Below are 20,175 nucleotides of genomic sequence, written 5' to 3' on the forward strand. Positions count from 1 at the left end.
GTTCGTTATCGAATTTTTGGCACCAGCTGACAAAAACATCATAGCCAAGGAGAATGAAAAGAAAGAGAGGTATCGAGACCTTATAAGGGAGTTGCAACGATTTTACCGGGAATATTCTGTTAAACTGATCGTCTTTATCATCGGCGCTCTTTTAAACCGCAAGTTCACTAAAAGTTGGAAGACGTCAAACATAAATTTTTAATTATTTTTTTATACAAGTTAAGTGTGTGTTTGTGTGTGTGTGTATTTAGGAATTAAAGAGGATTGTCTACCAAATAAGATAATAATAATAACTTTTATTTTGCCTCTCCCCCTTAGCCCCAGATATGACCCAAAAATAAAAAATAAATTTCTTTACGTATTTTAATTGTTAGCCTTTTCTGTCCTCGTTGTCATACAAATAATTACCAATGAAAAATTTGAATATTTTCCATTCCTTTTTAAACAATGTTTAATTGTTTAAATAAATGTAAGTTATTTAAACATTTTTTTGTCCCAAAAAATATAAAAATAATGTATTTTCTTCTTGAATAGTAATAGTTGGTAATGCTCTAGCAGTTTTTTCCGACAACTTAATGAAAAAGGAAATTAAATAGAACACGTCCAATTATTTTTCTGACTGTACAGTTTATACAAGAATGTATTCACAATTTGTTAATTGTTTAAGCAAATATAATTTGTTTAAAACAATTATGTTTCCAAAACGATATTTTTTAAATCGTTTCAAGCATTTCGAGTCCGGTATTACTGAAATGTATCTTTCAGTAGTATCAATTACTACTGTTAAATGTATAACAATTTTTAAGTCTCGCAGGTAATGTTCGTTCTTTATCTATTCTGATGCGTTTTTTGAAGGAGAGATGTAGAGATTTTAAATCACGAAAAAATTTGAATTCGCCGTGATGAAGTCATATATTTTGTAACTTAAAATTTTTTCGTCAATTTCAAAATTGGCTTGTCTTATGCGTTTTATTATTCCAATGATTTTAGATGAATTGTACTAATTGTGCAAAGTTAACTAAGGTAATGTTTTTATCACTGTAATCATTATCAATTACCTAAAATATACCACTTCGTCCTCATAAATCTTGTTCATGGAAAATATTGAAACTTGAATCATAATTTGCATTCTTGAATGTACCTTTTCATAATATCATCATTGTAAAGATTGTCACACTATAAAGAATGCAATAATGAAAGCACTTTTACCTTTGAAATTTTATTATGAATTTTATTGTTTATTTAATAGTGAGCCAAATTATGTATATATTCAACAAAAGGTAGTTTAGGATACCAATTTGCGAGACAATTGGATAACTCTGCCTCAATTTTTTCGAATTTTGTAAATAAAAAAAATTAATTGTTTAAATAATTGTATAATGTTTCAAAATGTTATGTAATACTTCAAGAAATTTGCAAAATATTACATTTCATTTAGAAAATACGATTACTTTTTATATTCGTTGGGAATAAATAATTCTTGAAATAATTTAAATTGATTTACACAATTAAATGTTGTTGAAGAAGTCATAGGGAATATTAAAATTGTCCATTAGTAATTATCTGTATGAAAATGACGACTTAACTGTTTTCGCTAATTTATGAATAACAATTTTTTGTGTTACTTATAACATTAATGCTTTGTTTGCCTTAGCACGAAACATTTGTACAACTTTAAACAATAAATGTTATAAATTCAACATCTTCAAAATTTTGAGAATGTTAAATTACAAACTTTGTTTCCTTTACAATTCACAGTTGAAAACTTTTTGGTTGCTAAAACATGTATTTTAGTAATTCGCCCATTGTTAATGGATGCACGTACGAATACAGATTTTAATACGAAAGCTGTGTGAAGAAACCAAAAAAATTATATTATACTTCTTTACTGGATCGTAGAAACCTGTTTTAGATATGGCGATTCTAAAAATGTTGACCCCTGGTGAGTAACTTGGGAAGACGATGGAGCCCCCCGCTTGCTGCTCTTGCATTCCGTCTCTGGTATACGTCTGTGTACTGTACACAACGCGCCAGTTTCAAGCGAGAAAAAATAATCTCGACTTTCAATTACAAAAAACAACAAAAACAAGAACATTTTCGGGAAATGCGAGCTGAACGATTCGGTATAATTTCCTTTAGATTATGTGATTAAAATATTGTGGCCAGCAATTCATGCGTTCAGACGTAGTTTTGATGTGGCCAAATTGACAGTCGTTTGAGGGACACGTGGGAATACAGGCGAGCCCCCCGGTTTCCGCTCCTACCCCTCGCGGCCCCAATACTACCATTTCATTATATACCTCTCGCGACTTTCAAGAGAGAAATAGCATTTTATTTTCAGTTACAAAATACAACAACAAAAAGGATCTTTCCGGGAAAAAGCGAGCTGAACCGTCCGGTATTATTGAATTTAGATCATGTGCTTAAAATGTGGCGTTCCACAACTCAACCGTTTAAATTTATTTTGCCCCTTACCAATTTGACTGGTCTTCTAACTGAGAAAGGAAGTAATTTAAACTTCGCAACATTTATTTTTATTTTTCAGAGTTCAGCGCATGCCTCAAATACTTCCAGAGCTTTGTTAAGTAATTTAAAGATTTTGACAACTGGCCAGGATGAATTGAATAACGCGGTGGCATCTGCATATAATCCGATTTAAAACTACGGGGACCTCAGGGCTGTCGTTTACGTAGATAATGTCTACTTCATTCCATTCGCGCACGAATGTCCAATATACTGCATTCTCGCACACTCAGTTATCCAATATAGATGGCTGTGGTTGCAATTTCAAGGCCCTTTTTCTCAACCGCCCGGGGCCCGTTTATCCCCAGTCCCCCCATGCTTGGGGAACACCCGCTCGGATGGGTTTCTCTCTTGAAAGTGTATGGGTCTACTTTGACTCAGAATTTTCTGTTGGAAAGATAAGAGTGTTTAAATGAGATGAGCTTTCTTGGAAAGTTGTAATTTATTAGTTTTCGGAGCAGTTGTACATGCCAGACATTATCAAAAGCTTTTTCTACATCAAGGGAAACAGCTCCAGTTTAAGTCGCCCATTCTAAAACCGTATTGTTGCTGTTTAAGGATGCTGGTTTTCACGAGGAGGCAGTTTACGCGAGTGACTATTATTTTTTCAAAAAATGTTGCTCATTTATTCAGAAGGCTGATGGGCCTGTAGCTGGTTGGATGATATGGATCCTTGTCTTTTTTCTGAAAAACTAAAATGTGAGTTATTTTCCAAAGTTTATGAAAATAGTTCAGTGTAGTACAGATATTAAAGATAAGAGCAATGAGAGTTAGGCATTAGATAGGAGGCTTATACTCTTGCAGACTTGTCTGACTGGCATTCTCTCCGCTAGGGGCGTTATTTATACATCCCTCGTCAACTACTAGTTCTGGTGCTTGAACTGCGTGAGCCAATATACTAATTTTTCCCTGTCACCTTAAATAATCCCTCACTATTCTTCATGACTTTTTTCTATCACTTTGTACCTCACTCCGATTGCCAAAATTCTGGATAATACTCTCCCGTAGACTTTATACGTAAATCTTTTGAACAAAATGAAAATTAGACGCATCCGCGACTGTGTTCTACTAAAATCGCAACAATTTCCATTTAGTAGGACGCGGTGCGCCTGACCCGCTCAAGCACGAAACTTCAGCAAATAAAAATTGTTTAAACAAATAGAGATTTGTTAAAAATTAGAAGAAAGTATAAAAATGATGTAATTATTCAACAAAAAGTAGCACAGGATACTAATTTGACACAAAATTGGACATCACTGGCTCAGCTTCAAGAAATTTTGTAAATAAATAATAATTAATTGTTTAAATAATTACATAATGTTTAAAAAAATTAATACTCCAAACATTTTCCAACTATTACATTTCAATCAGAAAATATGATTATTTTTTAATTTCGCGATACAAGCAGCTGAACTTGTCATGCATACCCCGAACACTTAGGAACCATACCTACTATATACTTTTTAAACTCATTCGGGAACCATCTATAAAGGCGTTAGCCTTAATTCCGCCGTGCTTAACGCTCCTAGGGAAATCTAGTCAATTATCGATAATAAGAAATGCTGCGTATACTGGAAATTCATATACTCGACAATTGTTTCTGTTGCACACTCGAGGCCTGACATGTTTCTTCTTGACTTCGAGAAGCGAACCATGTTCGTTATCGAATTTTCGGCACCAGCTGACAAAAACATCATAACCAAGGAGAATGAAAAGAAAGAGAGGTATCGAGACCTTATAAGGGAGTTGCAACGATTATACCCGGAATATTCTGTTAAACTAATCGTCCTTATCATCGGCGTTGTTGTAGCTGCTGAGCGTTCACTAGTTACTAGCCTGAAAAGCATATCTGCCTGTCAACAAAATGCTGAGGCACTTGCAGGTAAAATGCAGAAGGCGGTCGTCCTTGGGTCGCTCCGTGTCTTCAGGGTGCACGAGACTTTTGCCGGATCATCGCATTGAGTCCGTAACAGGTGGTAACAAATTCTTTTACTTACCTCACTTTGAGCTTTTTCAGAAGTTACGATAAAAATTCGAAATATTTGAATTCAACACATCACTCTTGAAGGCCTTGAATTTTTCGATAGTCAACATGCAACCGGTAAGCACTGTTGGGCTTTTTGACCTTAACATAGGGGCCTCGCCATTCTGCGTTCAAATGCTCCTGCTAAAAGATGATCTATCTTGCTTACATAGCATTCAATACCACGGTTTACTCTAGATACTGTATCTCCTCAACTGGCGGATGTTCCTGGATATCGATATAATATCCAAATTTTTGCGCTTCTGTTGGTGTGGCATCCGCTAAAAGTTGTTTAACCTGCTCTTCTTCAGCTTCCAATAATTAGACGATACTGCAACACATCATGCTGTGCGATATTTTCTACTTCCATTGCCACTATGTCAACGCGACAAACGGATCTAACCTTTTGACAAATGTCAATGTTCCAACTAATGAAAAACATTACATCGATTTGACAAAACTTTTGAGAGAACTCCACCACGTGCATGAATGACACATATAATATTTTTGTTTGGATAAGAATCCATTAGGTGGCCTGGTAAAGGATTTAGGTGCCTAGCCCTAATGTAAACAATAGACATTTGATATCACATCCATCTTCAGCTTCGAACATCCCACTCGATAGTAGTGGAACATAGCGAAAAATGCGATAAATTGTTATCTAAAATCACGAACAGTCACCTATTAGAGCACCAGCCGCGTTCAAAATGGTTCGAAGAGGTTGCAAGTCATGCACATGAAATTGAAAAAAATCTACTCTCAGCACGGGCTTATTCATTGGTAAGTTTAAGCGGGCCTAGAACTAGGGCGCGTATCTCTCGAATATTGGCCTTCCCGCTCGATAGCGCAGTAATTTGCTAAGTGTAAATTCCCTTTTTTGTAAGTTTCTTCAGCTTTAGCGAATACACTCTTACCGAGTGTCTCACGCTTAGCACTCGAGTAAAACTATACAAATTGCGCACATTTTTTATTATGTTAACCTATATTATATTACATTTATATTATATTTGTTTCTGCACCTCGACCTGGGCTTTTTGTTGTAGGTCAAAAATTGGGTCATCAAATATTTCTTTTGTATTTTGTATACTTTTGCAGGAAAATAAATTTTCTAATAGCACTTTTCATGATTATATCGAAAACTATGTGCCTTATCAAAAAACTGTTTTAAGAAGATTGTTAGATCTTTTGATGTTTGCAATTTTTCTTTTTCAACATTTTATCGTAGGTTTCTCATCGCATCTCGAATAATTTGGCCTAAAAATAACATTTTTTACTTTTTAAAAGGCATTTTCGATAGATAAAACTCGAACCACTGATAAAAAATGTCTGGTTAATGAACTTATTCAATTTGTCTTAGAACTTAAAGCAGTGTGCCAAAGAGCAGTTCAAATGTGTAATATCCTTGAAAATTATAATGTTTGCAGACAACGACGACGGAAAACTGTCAACTTTTTCACAAAAGCAACTGTTCCTCATTGAGATGAGAATGTAAAAATAATGGCTTAGCTTTGATTTTATGACCATTTGCTTTATCTTAACAATCCTGTCGATATTATGTTTGACACTGATTTTTTATCCACAGCCCAAAGAAATGGTCCTCAGCTTGATGCACCACCTCCATACCAATCTCCAATTTCTAATTGGTACGCTGCTACTCCTCCAGCTTATCAAGCTGCACCAACTGGATATTATGGTTGGACGCCACCAACTCATGTATTTCCGGAAGCACCCCCAGGTAAGTTTAGTCAATTATAAAGGCTTTTCAAGGTTTCGTAGATGAAGCCCTTCTGAACTTGTTCATGTGTTATTCTGTTTATCAGCACACCTATAAAAAAACTATTTAAGCTAAGTTCAATGGGATGGAGGTAAAAAGGGCGCTTAGGGTGGGTATATGATTATAGTAAGGATGAAAGTGGGATAGGGAAAGGATGCACGTTGATAGAATTGCTGTTGAGTGGTAGCTAATGTAAGAGAAGGGGGAAGGGGCTGCATGCCAATAGTAAGAGGTATTTAACTTAATGAAACATTAATATATATTTTGTTCTAATAAGTCAAAAATTTGTATACCTGTAATACTTTTTTGAACCCGTCCAATTTAATTTAGTCACTATCTTAAATGAGTTTTATAGTTAAGAAATATTTACTATTCCTAATAAGGTTAATGGTTTTTGGAAGTGTGTTCCTGATGCTGTTGTACTTCGGGTCACTTTTCCGGATATATATTGCTTGCAGTCATGTAAGGATCCTCGGTTTCTTTTTTGATCATCTACTAGTTATTAAAGGCGAGCCGTTTTCGAGATAAACTACTTTTTTAAAAAGCGTTGCAGATCTTACTGATTTAAACGCTTCATACCTCTGACTAGCGTTCCACTTGTTGTCATAAAGTTTCCAGCTCGATACTTGTTTCCTGAAATTATTTCAATTTTTGTTGTACTACAATGTTTTTAAAAATTGTCTTTTAAAATTCAGTGAAAATATATAAATATAACATTTTTAACATTTGTTTTTAATAAAAAAAATTTCTAATTCCTTTTTTCATAAAGATTTCTGTTTCGAGTGTTTTTGCAAAAAATATCAGACTGGGTCATGCGATGTTGTAGATAATTCTTCTTCTAATTTTAAATTGTTGTAAGTGCAAGTGTATTCAGAAGTATTATAAAAATATTCCAAACACTATAACAAAGAGCTCAGAAACCAAAAATCTCGCTATAACGATAGCGAGTGTGATCTTTACAAGTAGAACATGTAATATGCGTCAGTGCATCTGTATCTTATGTTCCTTGTTCTTCTTTAGGATTTTTATTGTGTAACTGTCATCTTACGCAGTTATTCTTAATTGTTATTTTAAGTAAGTACGAACTTATGAATAACACCATTCATGAATTAAGTGTATAGAATTCCAAATAATGTGCATGTTCAAATAAATATTTAATCAAATTAAAGTTATAAATAATTATTTTGATGTCAACTAAAGTATACACATGGCTATAAATAATTAATACAGTAAAAAATGCAGGTCTTGGAGAGGGAAAATCAGTAAACCACATAAATGAATAACAAATATATGGATTTCCATTTATAAAGCTTCCATAAATTACACGAATCTGTATGCTGAATAGTTTTCAAGTCAAAAAATAGCCTTTGTGAAGAGTTTTCTCTTGGCTATCCAATTATTTGATATATTTTAAGTTTCATGTTCCATGATATAATGTTCAATTTAATTTTCAACTTTTTCAATTATGAAACTATTCAATTTATAATACGTAGTTCTGAAATTTTTTATTTTAAAATTTTTAAATGTAGATTTTCGTTTTTATGTTTAAATTTTCAATTTTAGAGATTTCAGAATACAGTTTTTAAGGAAAAAAATTTATTGGAAAAGGGTAATTTTTTATTGTTTTCAAGCGGAAGAAATATCGATTTTAATTTTTTTAAATCCCAAATTGGAATAGTACATTTTTTGTTTCAAGATGTTTACCGAGTTATAAGGTAGGAAATTTTAGTTATTTTTCTTCTGAACTGGAAGAGGGCACTATTTTTAAATTTTTTATTTTTATTGACTTGGAAGAAGAGTAATTTTAATTCTCAGTTTTTCTTCAGTTGGAAGAACATTTTCTTAGTTTTAAGATTTTCGAGGCTTGGAAGGGAGGAAGTTTTGATTGGACTTTTTTATTAATTAAAAGAGAAACATTTTTTAGTTTAAGATTTTTATACCTTGAATTTTCCTCATGGCCTTACCGTTATTTGTCCTGCCTGGGGTTTCTTTTCTCGTAATTATTTAAGGTCTATGACACCTGTAGCGAGCATTAGTTTCCAGACTGATGTTACGGATTCTCAACTTGTCTTGAAAGTAACTTAGTACGTGGACCATTTGGTTCCAGCTGCGGGCGATTATTAATTATCGATCGGTTGGCTCAAGTCGCGTATTGACGGAATAAATAGTTTTAACCCCAGCGGCCGCTGCTGTACTGGAAGAGCAGGCTGAGCTTACTGATTAAGAACGGATACGGAGTTGTCAGTGCTACTGGGCTTCCTTGCCCCAGAGGGGTTGAAAAAGTTACTCCCTTCGATAACCGGGATGCGAAATTTTATGTATGTATTTCCCGCGACTGCTTCCGCTAGCTTCGCGTGTGAAGCTTTTATTTCCTTGTATTGGCGACCCCCGATTTGCTCCAATCGTGCGACAGATTCTCTTTCCCCTGCCCCAGATGGAGAGTGTGCACTGTCTTCGAATTTGCTTTTCTCCTCGGTGCTGTTTTTTGATGTGTCCACCAGAGGACTCACTTGAACTAAGATAGGTTTTGTTCTCTACTATGGGCTGTCTATTTAAGTCTGATCTCTAAGTTCTACTGCCTCCCAGACAGCCTTCTCTCGTCAAATCTTCCCTTGGAGAAGCAAGTGTCCAACCAGACATCCCGTCGAGTGAAGTTCCCTTTAGAAGCTCCCATCTCGTGTTCGAAATGGCATCGCATCAAGCACTCATCATGATGGGTTTGATCATTGATGCGCTGCCGTGACATTCCTGTGAAAGTGGTCGGCTGGGGACACTCAACCGAATCATCCTTCGCAGGTGTAGCTGATGCACTCTTCCTTACCACTTATTGCCGATGTTCTGAATGGACAGTAGCCCTTTCGTTTCTGCCGATAAGATCTACCTGTCCATCACGTAGCTCACCACCACCGGCCCGCATGCTGTGACCCCCAGTGGTGGCTCCAGGGGTGCCTTGACTATCCTCGGGAAGCGAACAACGACGATATATATTTCTTAACTTCTCCATGATTTGTATAGGTTTTTGGTAATCCTCTTACTCCCTTTCCTCTTCGTTCTCTGCCTGTCTGGTATAGGAAACCCTGCCAGTTCCAATGCTACAGCGTCCGCGAGCATTAGAGATGACAACAGTTACTTCTGGATGATTTCTTAGAACTACTTCACTCCACAGTTTTTTAGTCGCTTGCTTCCGAATGGTCGAGGAAGTTTCTTACAATGGGACAGGTGTTTAATAAAACCGCCTTCTGAGCTGCTCCCAAGTACCCTACGGACTCCTAAATAGTCAAAATTTTCAGTGCATCTTGCATCTTGCGTGGAAAGTATAGTTATATAGTGGAAGCTTCTAATGTGTCCCCTAAGGGTTTACATTTTTCTTACACCTTCTCTATTCCTTTACACACCCTCCACACACTTACTTGGTGGTGGAAGGGGGACCTACAGTTTAAGGTGGGTTCCGAACCACCAAGAACAACAGCCTTAAGTACTTAGAGAAAACCTTTTTTCTCTAGAAGTACCGGTCCCACGACTCTCCGGAGATGAACAACTCCCTTGCTAGGCTAGTGTTCACCGCATGGGCCACCGAGACTCTTCCAGAGTGCGAGGCGGGAATCGAAACCGCAAGTCGAAGGAGTGGGTCCAAAACCTACGCTTTAGCCCCTACGACCATCGTCCCACTTGCGTGGAAAGTAACATACCAATATAAGATGTAATCTTTGTTTTCTAAAACGGGCATTGGAATGTATCTATATCAAAACGTCTATTCTGTTAAAAGACCTAGGTTTAGAGCAAGTTATTGATGTATAATGCCCGCCACATAATTATGTCCGTGCGTATATTCTCTCTGAGGCATTACAAGACAGCCATTAATGATGTGCTTGATGGATTTGTTGGTATCTCCACATAATCGGCATCGGTCAACCACGTGTTCATGATCAGTGCTGGTGCTGACAACTTTGTCCTGAATAGTAATGACGAATCGTTCCGTTTCTGGATACATGGCATCCCTTTTCAGCCAAATATTCGATGCCTTACTATCCATTTAATTTTGATCTAACGTTTTGGGGTATTCGTCGTGGATGGCTTTCTGTCTCCATTGAAATTATAATTCCTGTACGGTTTCTGCCCTAATATTCAAGGACTCCTCTAAGAACATGTTCAAGAATATAGAATGTTTTACTAGAATTTCGCTGTTTACAGCATCGCTTTTAATATCCGGATGTGGTTCCAGTAGATACGGTACTTGATGTTCATTATCCATAGTACCCATGCTCTCAACGTTAATCAGGTCTTCGTTGTTTACATATTCCCACCAGTATTCATCAATAGGAAGCTGATATTCCACTTCCATTTTGAAAGCATCAATTTCGACAGCCGAAAAACAATCTGTTTACAGATATTGAGTGTTTCTTATTTGCCAGATTCTGCTAATTTATTCTTATGCCTAGCTCTGGGCACTTGAAAAAGAAGAGTCGACGATGTTCTCCCCTTACACTTTGCCCACTGTTCTCTGCAAAAAAAAAGTCGCTTAACATCTCTGTTGATATTGTATGTGCATTTTAATCGCATTTTTGGTTGCTGAACCTATAAAAGATGTGGTGGTGTTGGATCATCAAAAGGTTGATGAAGAATACCAGTTAGTCCTGCTTGATCGTGCGGCGCAGCTTCCTCTAAGCGATGTTCGTTGCCGTCATTTTTGCACGCTAAATCCACCTGTTGTTGAATTTCCATTGCTCGGTCTTCTAAGATGTGTAGATTAGTCCTGATGTTCTTCACCTTAGCAGTAAGATCTCTTGGTGCGGCTTACCGTCTGTCGCTCTGTTCTCGCTGACCATCTGTTTAATTATTGTTATTTTTAAAAATTTCCTCTCGGATGAACCCGCTATTTTATCATAGCCACGGACTCAGGCAAGTGACTGATGAGATGATGTTGTTATAAGTTCATTTAACACGATGTTTGAAATCTTTTGCCATTATGTCTTTTACCGCTGTCATACTTAAACAGTTACCGGTCTCTAGCCGCAGATAATTTTGCGCGGCAGACGGCTCAGTTTCAGATAAAAGTTTAACCTCTGGATACTTTTTTAGAGTTACCAACCTTTGTACAATGTTAGGAGGGGCATTGTTAACGCGCCAGGTGAAGTGATCCCAGAAGAACAGCCTTTTGTATCTGGCTCGCGATGGATAGAGCCTGATTTCGGCAAGCCGGGGTTTTATTTAGTTGGCTAAGAAATGAAGCTTTCATATCTCCAAGGCAGCCGATTATGATAACCATAGAATGGACTTTCTAGCCTTCGCAGAGTCTGCTCACCTCACAAAGAAAAGCTTGATATTTCGCCCGTTTTCTTCCTCCTTTTCCGTGATCTTACCATCGGCTAGTGCCAAGAATTTAATCGCGCAAATTTTCTTTGTCTTTAGATCTTAGAAGAAAATATCAGGTTTTGTAGCACTGATACGCTGAGTGGTGGAGTTGAGAAATTTCAGTAGATCTTACACTGATCATTCTCCACAACGCACAACGCCGAAGATGGTGATATAACACATTTAGAACCGGATGGTGTCTCTCTATATACCCGTAGCGTGCATGCTTTGAGTGTCCACTAAGAACAAGTCCAAGTGTTTCTGGCCCTTGCTTTTGCACGCTCAGCAATCTATAAATATCTATAACGCCGTCTTGTCAGGCAAAAAGGAATCCCACAGTATCCGATCTCAATCTAGCAAATTTGGGAAAGTAGAATTTACCATGACGGGGCTTGTTAGCATGTTTTCCAAGTAAAAGCGAATGTTCTGCTTCCTGTACACGACTTTTGAGCACCAAAGGTGTTAGTGATGCTAGGCCATGTGTAATGTCGCTGGAATCAAATGGGATACCAAGGTCTTCTGCGACCGTATCTACAGCATGATATAGAAACGCCGCAAAATTGGCGACGTCATATTGATCTACGAGCCGCATTGGAGAATCTGTGCTTTTTAGAACTGAGAAGGCTGTAGCTCGAACTGTTTTCGATGAAGACACTCTAAGCTCAGCAAACATCTATCTCCTTTTTCTCGAGGATGGTATATAGGAGGTACGGAAGATCCAGGATGATGATTTCGATGGATTATCATCATCTTGCGTGTGCTTCGGTCAAGTTGCTTCAACTTATCGATGTTCCATTTTCTTATATCAAACGTGTAGAGCAGTATAGGAACGGCTAGATTATTGTTCGCGTGGATCTTATTTTTCCTACATAATTCGGAAGCCTACATTTTTCGGAGAATTTGGCGATACCTTTTTTGATGGTCCGCTTTCAACACACACACATTGGGAGTTTCCACTTAAGGTATTCCAAATTTGCATATGCTTCTCCATTACTAAGATCTTGAATTATATTTCCACCCATGAATTGAAGATCCTGATCGTCACGCGATAATGTATTTTCTGGTCTTTCTCAGTGTAAATCGACGCAGGCAAACTTGTCCAGTCCAAACCTCATGCTAATTACTTTAGAGGACCTATTTACCGCCGCCAAAATGATTTCAAGGGCACCTTTTGAAGAGAAAGGAAGATTAAGGTCGTCCATGTATAAATGGACATTGACCTTAAATTTTCTTCTGCTAGGCGGGCCACATTGGTATCCATACTTAGGGAATCCTGGGTAATACACCTGTGTATTAATAGGTTCTCTATGAAAACTTCCAGGCTGGATAGATGTTATAATCCTCTCTTTGAGAATGCCAGTGAATAGATTGTATCTGGTGTGTAATTAAGCAATAGGCCTGTGGTTCTTTGGACTTGACAAATCTCCGGTTTTAGGGATCAGTAGCAAGCGTCCTTCCACGAACCACTGCGGGATGGGTTGTTCTCTGTTTAAGCAAGTAGTAAATATACGAGCTATATGTTGGTGCGTATAAATGAACTTCTTCCACCAAAATTTATTGATATTATCTGGCCCTGGCACCGAAAAGTTCTTATTTCTATCAATAAAGTTCTTTACTGCTTTAGCAGTAAAACTATTAAACACTCCTCCACTATTCGTTGCAAAAGTTTGCGACTGGCAAAGTGCACGAATGAGTGATATATCTGAAGCGTCTTCATCTAGCTTATGAGTATCTTCATATACTTGTACACAGAAGACTTGAATCTCATCTGCACTAGGTGGATTTCAAACGGCACGTGACCTTTTGTTGAACTGGCGGGAAGGATAGGTAGAAAGGGTGGAATTTCCCGGAATCCACTTTACTAGTCTTTCAAGGCGCTTTTTGGATGTTTAAATAGATCTTATATTTTGCGTCCAGTGCTGATTGATGGTCAATAGTTTACCCTTGTTTAGCGTGTGATTTACTTTACGTAAGTTTCGATAAAGTGCCCTAAATTTTGGAGTGAACATTTTATTTGATGTTATGTACCTAATGACGCACTGAATAATTCAATTCATGCCGTCTCGCCGTGTTAATTTTAAACTGGAGCTATGCAATACGATCGCGAGTCTTATTCAGGCGTAAACTACACAGTTCAGATTCCAGAGATCAACATCTTTAAGAAGAAAATCAGGAAGAGCTGTATCAGCTTCAGCTTATTTGTCCATCCTGAGAAAGACTTTTTGTGGATTTTTGACCTCATAGTTCTCACGTTGGCATTATAGGATATATGTGAAGGTCCTCTTGCTGAAATGGCTTCGCTGGAGAATCTTGTTCTAGATAAAGAGTTTCATATCCCCCTTTGCGTAAAAAAGACACCTGATCTCTTAAATACTGAGGCCTTCTTGACGGTAGTAATTCACGTGGTTTTACCAGAAATGTAAAATTGTAATGTTCCATGTTCAATTTCTGATAGCTTAAACTTGAATACAAGCAGATAATTCTCTCAGTTAATTTGTCTACAAGCGACGATGATTATAAAGAATAACGCTGAAAACGGCAGACCAACAGTCATTTTCACAATAAACCATTTTTCTCTAAATCTATTGAAAATGTATGTAGTTAAATTGTTCATATATGCAATACCTTTTTATTTATGATGTGAATGTTAAAATATGTAGAGATGAGTGATAAAGGAAATATCAAACTATTATTTCGAAATTTTGTTTTATGAAACACAGAGTGTCGATAATCGATTTATCACAGTTCGTTTCATAATTGAGTAAATTACAATATGATTGATTAGTATAATTCTAGAATTTTATGGACATCAAATGACATCAAACTTATTTTCAGCAAATAGCGTGTTTATGACAGATATGCCTCCACCATATCCTGGAATAAATGCATCCTACCAAGGTCATGCAAGCGGAGGCATTTCTCAACAGCAAGGACCTTGGGTACAGAGACCGGAATGGATACCACCAGAACAAAATGGAACTCCGGGTTGGGCTAATCCGAATTACAAAAACCAGTCGATTTCTCAAGCAGGTGTGTACACAAATTACGGACAACCCAATTACTTCGCCCAAAACTAACCACCGCATTCCACCTATCCATAAAGTACTCCGTTTCGACCATCCAGCTTATTCTCAACACGCGCTTTACACTTAAAATATCAATTAAAAGGGTTGTTGTTTGGCATGAAGAAAGTAATTTAAGAAAATAACTGCAATCTGGACTACTTATACTTGAAACTAAAATTAGTCATCTTTGTTAGTGTCATAATGTGCATAGTGCGAGTAAAAACATCCAAAACTAGTTGAACTTTCGTATTCCGAGAAACATTGCGTACACCATTATACATATGCAAGTTGAATAAAAAATAAAAATAAATCTTGTATTTAATGAAATGTGGTAGATACTTGAATGTTCCAAATTTTCTGTTCTAACAGTAAATATTGAATACACGCCGTCCTTGTGCAGCTTTTCTGGCTCCTCATGAGCTCGTGTTGGCTTTCGCGCAATGGGGAAAAATTACGTGACCCCTGACCTTTTCATATCTATTTCTAAATAATGTTACAAATATTTTCTAATTTTTTGGTTAATAATGTTGATTTGTTAGACAAGATGCATCTTATGTGGCTAACTAAAATTAAATTCTTAATTTAGCGAGCATTATAATTGATTTTGATGCTGTAAACTATGGAGCATGTTGTTTGATATCTTGCGTTGGCGTTATACAGTGTGCCCCACCGCCTATGAAACAGCCGAAAGTATGTAATAGTGCACAAAAAAAAGACACAAGAAAGTTGCAAATCTGGTCCTAAACAACTAATGAAGAGCGAGCTGTAGCGACCGCTCGTACGTGTCCCAAGCGTTAACGCAGTATGTGCAATTTCTTAACAACCTTTTGTGAAAAAAATTAACAAAAACCTGAATATTCCCGAAACCCATCAAAGTTGCTATCTTCAAAAATTTGTGAGCAAGCCTAACATAAGATAAAACATTTACTAACAAAAAAGTTACGCTCTCCGGATTCTCTTTGAATTTCTGTTACGTAAATTCTAACAAAATTAACAAAAACAGAAAATTCAAGAAACTTAGAAATATTTCATTCTTAAAAATTTATTGGTTAGATAAAAATAACACACTTTTTCTGATAAAAAAGCCACTCTTTTAGATTTCTTTCCGAATTTTCGTGACAAACACTTAACAAAACTAAAAGAAGACTGAAAATTTGCGAAAACAAACAAACTAGGTTTCTTGAAATTTGTATGCAAGCTTAATAAAAAAAGCTACTCTTTTCGGTTCCTCTCAGAATTTTGGTTGCATCTAACTTGTAACAAGAGATTCGTCTAAGAATTTCTTCAACATAATCTGTAACAAAAATGACAAAAAACTGTAACATCGAGAAACCTAACAAAGTTTATTTCTGTAAACTTCGTTACCAAGATATAAAGAACATAACACCCTTTCGACTCCTCGCCAAGGTTTTGTTACCTAACTTGTTGCAAAAGTAACAAAAAGTTTCAGCACACGTAAAACCAAGAAAACTTTGTTTTTTGAAAATTTGTTTGCAAGATTAAAATAACACAATACCTTTTTTAACAACAAAGGTCATTCTTTTTTATTCCTCGTTGAGTTTCTTTTACATAGCTTAGGACAAAACTAACGCAAAACCAAACATTCGCGAACCTTAGCGAAATTGTTTTTTAAAAATTGAGTTGCAAACCTAACAAAAGATGACAGATTTACCAGCAAGAAAAGTTACTCTTTTCGTTCCCTCAAAGAATTTCTGTTACACATAGCTTGCAACAAAACTAAAAAAAAGTGAACACCCGCTAAATCTAGTAGACTTTCTTTCTTGAAAATTCCTTTGCCCATTAGTGATATTTTCCCTAAAAACGAGTCAATTTTTTACCAAGAGAATTTTTTACCTGCAATACGAACAGCTAAAGAAAATATTTTCAAAAAAAAAAGTACCTTCGTAGTTAATAATTCGACCAGAAATAATCCAGCCTTTCGCAGAATTAAGGAAAAGTAAAACAAACTTGAAAATCCTGATGTGAAAATCATGAAAAGGGTAAATAATTTCAATATTTCTGTGAGATTTATCAAGTTTTAAATAATAGATAAGAGTTTCTATATAAAGTAAAACCTTATCTGTTGCGTTTCTCGATAGAAAAACTACCCGAAAAACTGTTAAAATCTAAATTTCTGTTATGAAACTGAAAGTAGTGCAGTATTTTCTTGAATTTAGGAGATTGTTCTGTAATTGATATCGAGCTCATTTTGGGAAATTTTAAAAATATGTATTAGAGTTTTTTGTCCAAGTGGACGTTGTCTGTTGCGTTTCTTGATGGAAAAACTAGTCAAAAAACTTTTGAAATATACATTTTAATGAAGCCACTACAAGTAGTGCATTATTTTTCAAACATCATGAAAAGCGTAAATAATTTCTAACTGCTGTAACATTTATTGATTTGAAAATAATAGATAATATGTTCTCGTCAAAGTGAAACCTTGTACGTTTTTCTGTTAATTTTGTCACAATTGATCAAAAATAAATTCTCAGAGGAATAGAAGAGGCTGCCTTTTGTTGTTAGAAAATGTGTTATGTTACTAAAATCTTGCTAACGAATTTTTAACAAAGCAATTTTTCTGGGTTTTGCGTATGTTCAGGTTTCTGTTACTTTTGAAGTCATCTAACAGAAATTCGGACATGAAGTTTGTTTTGTTAGTTTGATCTTGTTAATAAATGTTAGGAAGAAGGATTCAGAATTTTTTAAAGTTTTAGAAGAACAAAAAACCGAATACGGATTACCCAATGCGAGATTTAAACTGTGTCACCAAAATGCACACATTATCTTAACGCATGGGACACGTGTGAGAAACCCTGTATATAGCATAAATTACATTGAAATTAATTAAAAAGGCTAATTTTACGCTTTGATAAAAAGATAACCTACGTTAAGTTACCAGAATGTTAAGTTTACGAAATATTATGCGTCACATTAAGTTCTCGTACATAGTGTATTGGTAAGAACGCTCTATGCCTATTAGACCCCCAGAAAAGTGCCATCGCACAGTTAGTTAATTTGTTTCACAAATAGCACTAAATAACGCATAATATATTTCATTCATTTGCTGTAGACACACACACACGCACTTTCAATTTTCAATTCAATTTCAAATCTCGCACGATACAAAATTACCAATCAGAACTCAAACAGGTGGGACCCGCATCTTTACGTATTTATATGGCGAATTCAATGTTCACAGGACGATGAGAAAAAATCATTACCTTCGGCCATGGTTCTACTATTTGTCCTGCGAACATTGACCTCCCCGAGGTAAACACGTGCATAACCCTACTTGTGATGTAATATATTTTTTCTTAAACTAAAGCATCCACAAGACTGAGAAATACAGGTAAGACTAAATATTACTAAGTTTTCTAGAAATTGTTGATGTAAGTTGTTGGCTTTGGGGTCAGATGAATTGAAACTAATTAAGTTGTTTCAAACGTTTCAACACATAATGGTGGCCCTCATCAGTGAGTTTTATTAAATCTGAAAGTGCACAATATCTTGCAGGTACGCAGTTTTACAATTAAAAGCATTATTTTTTTATTAATATCTTAGTTGTGAACTGATAAAAATTAAAAATCAATTAGATTTAAATTTAAATTTTGTTTAATTTTATTTAGAACTATTGATAAATCTTGCATTAATCTTAAAACAGTGTTTTATTTTAACGAAGTACAATTGATGAGAAAACAATACTAATGTAATGGAAAAAAATTTTTTGAATAATCTTTTATTTAATGAAATTCTTTTTTTTAATCGCACAAAGTTTTTTACAAATTATTTTTCGGTGACGTATATGTAATTAAATTAATTTTTTCTATTATTTTGTTTCTTTTTTGTTATTTTTCAAATAATCTGCTTATACGAAACATATAAACAAATAAAAAAACAAATAAATTGTAAGAAACCTTATACAGCTTTAGATTGTTGTATAGTAGGCAGATATAATTTTAATAAATTTTATACTTAAATACATTTTCGCAGGAATAAGAATAATGTCAAGAAACATTGCATTTAAAAGTTATTAGTTCAAATAATTTTTTTCCTTCATTTCGCGTATATAAATTTTGCTTTGAAGAAGTTTGATGTTTCCGAAACTGGTTTAATTTTAAAAGTAGAAAAATTTCAACAATCACAATGTAGTGACAGCTAAATTTGCCAAAGAACGATTGTAGTTGCATAATAATTATTGGATTTTTGTTGTGTTATGTTTTTATGTTTTAAATTAAAATGTACTGAATTTCTTTATTTATTTTTTCATTTATATAATTAAAGGTTTTGCCTGTGAAAATTTTTTAAAAATTTAATTTATATAAAATGAAATTCCATTGGAAATAATAAAAATTTTTATAGTTGGCAATAATTTTTAAATATTCTTCAAAGTGCACGTTATTCTTCAGATATTGTATTGCGAGATAATTTGGAGAGAAAAAAAATAAATCTTGACATTAGGGACAGAGAGAAATAGAGAGTCATAATGCATTAGAAATATCAGTTGATAGAAACATGGCGCCCCCTACTCGCCCGTATACCCGTGATGGCCATTTGATTGAGATATATATATATATATATATATATATATATATCGGCTTAAAATCCACGAGTGATTCCAGGACTCGGTCGGTGTGCAAAGAAACTGCACCACCGACAATGACCGACATGAGGTAAATGAAAGTGGCCCTCAACCCTTAACATGTGTGCATCACGTGACCATCATAGGTGTATCGGACGCACGCAACCTGATATCGGCTTTAACTCATGCAGATTTAGAATTGAGATTGTTGGTATTTTACTGTTCGATCCCGAAGCAAGCAATTTTTGACAGATACAATCTGACAGACAAATGGGTCAATTTTGTGTGTTTTTAACTGCCCAGTGCTTCACCTTAAAATCCGTTTGTAGATTTTGTATCTTTGTGCTATAATTATTATCAATAGCTGGTTCAATGTAATGCCAAAGTAAGCAAATCTGCAAATGCCTCAAGAAATTGTAGGTTATGTTTCTATGTTTAACTTTCAGCTCCACTCTCCTCATCATTGTTTTCAGGTTCTTTTCTTTCAGAATTATCAGACCAGGTGCGATCGAAAAATCGTTGGATTATCAACATCAACCCCTAAATATTTGACTTAAAAAAAAGCCAACCACATATTGTAAGTCACAAAAAATTAAAGATATGTACAACTTCAAGTCGGGTGGTCACTGACTGGGAAAACCGGGAACTATAGCCCAGATTTTTGAACACCAAGAAGTACCCTAGATTTTAGAGGAAAACCCGGAATTTTCCAGATTAATTTTTTACTTTTGTTGATGATTTTATCTAAATTTTCCTAAAAAGTCATCTTTTTTTGGGTAGCAAAATCAACTATATTGATGAATACTCTTCTATTTCGAAGAGCTAGTTCCATCTTTTAGTTTTTAAATTAGAAACAGTT

The 20,175-nt window shown here is 35.4% G+C and overlaps 1 protein-coding gene across 13 annotated transcripts in view; it reads left to right on the forward strand.

Moving 5' to 3' along the window:
- Positions 1–20,175, forward strand: part of LOC117174282 (WW domain-binding protein 2) — a 315,912-nt gene that overhangs the window by 113,687 nt on the left and 182,050 nt on the right. For all 13 annotated transcript variants that reach the window (XM_033363221.1, XM_033363222.1, XM_033363220.1 and 10 more), the window contains exons 3-4: positions 6,129–6,281; positions 14,508–14,702. In XM_033363221.1, coding sequence (XP_033219112.1) covers positions 6,129–6,281; positions 14,508–14,702 — 348 coding nt within the window. The remainder of the gene's footprint in view (positions 1–6,128; positions 6,282–14,507; positions 14,703–20,175) is intronic.

The sequence above is a fragment of the Belonocnema kinseyi genome, chromosome 6 (genome assembly GCF_010883055.1).
Source record: "Belonocnema kinseyi isolate 2016_QV_RU_SX_M_011 chromosome 6, B_treatae_v1, whole genome shotgun sequence".
Lineage (NCBI taxonomy): Eukaryota > Metazoa > Arthropoda > Insecta > Hymenoptera > Cynipidae > Belonocnema > Belonocnema kinseyi.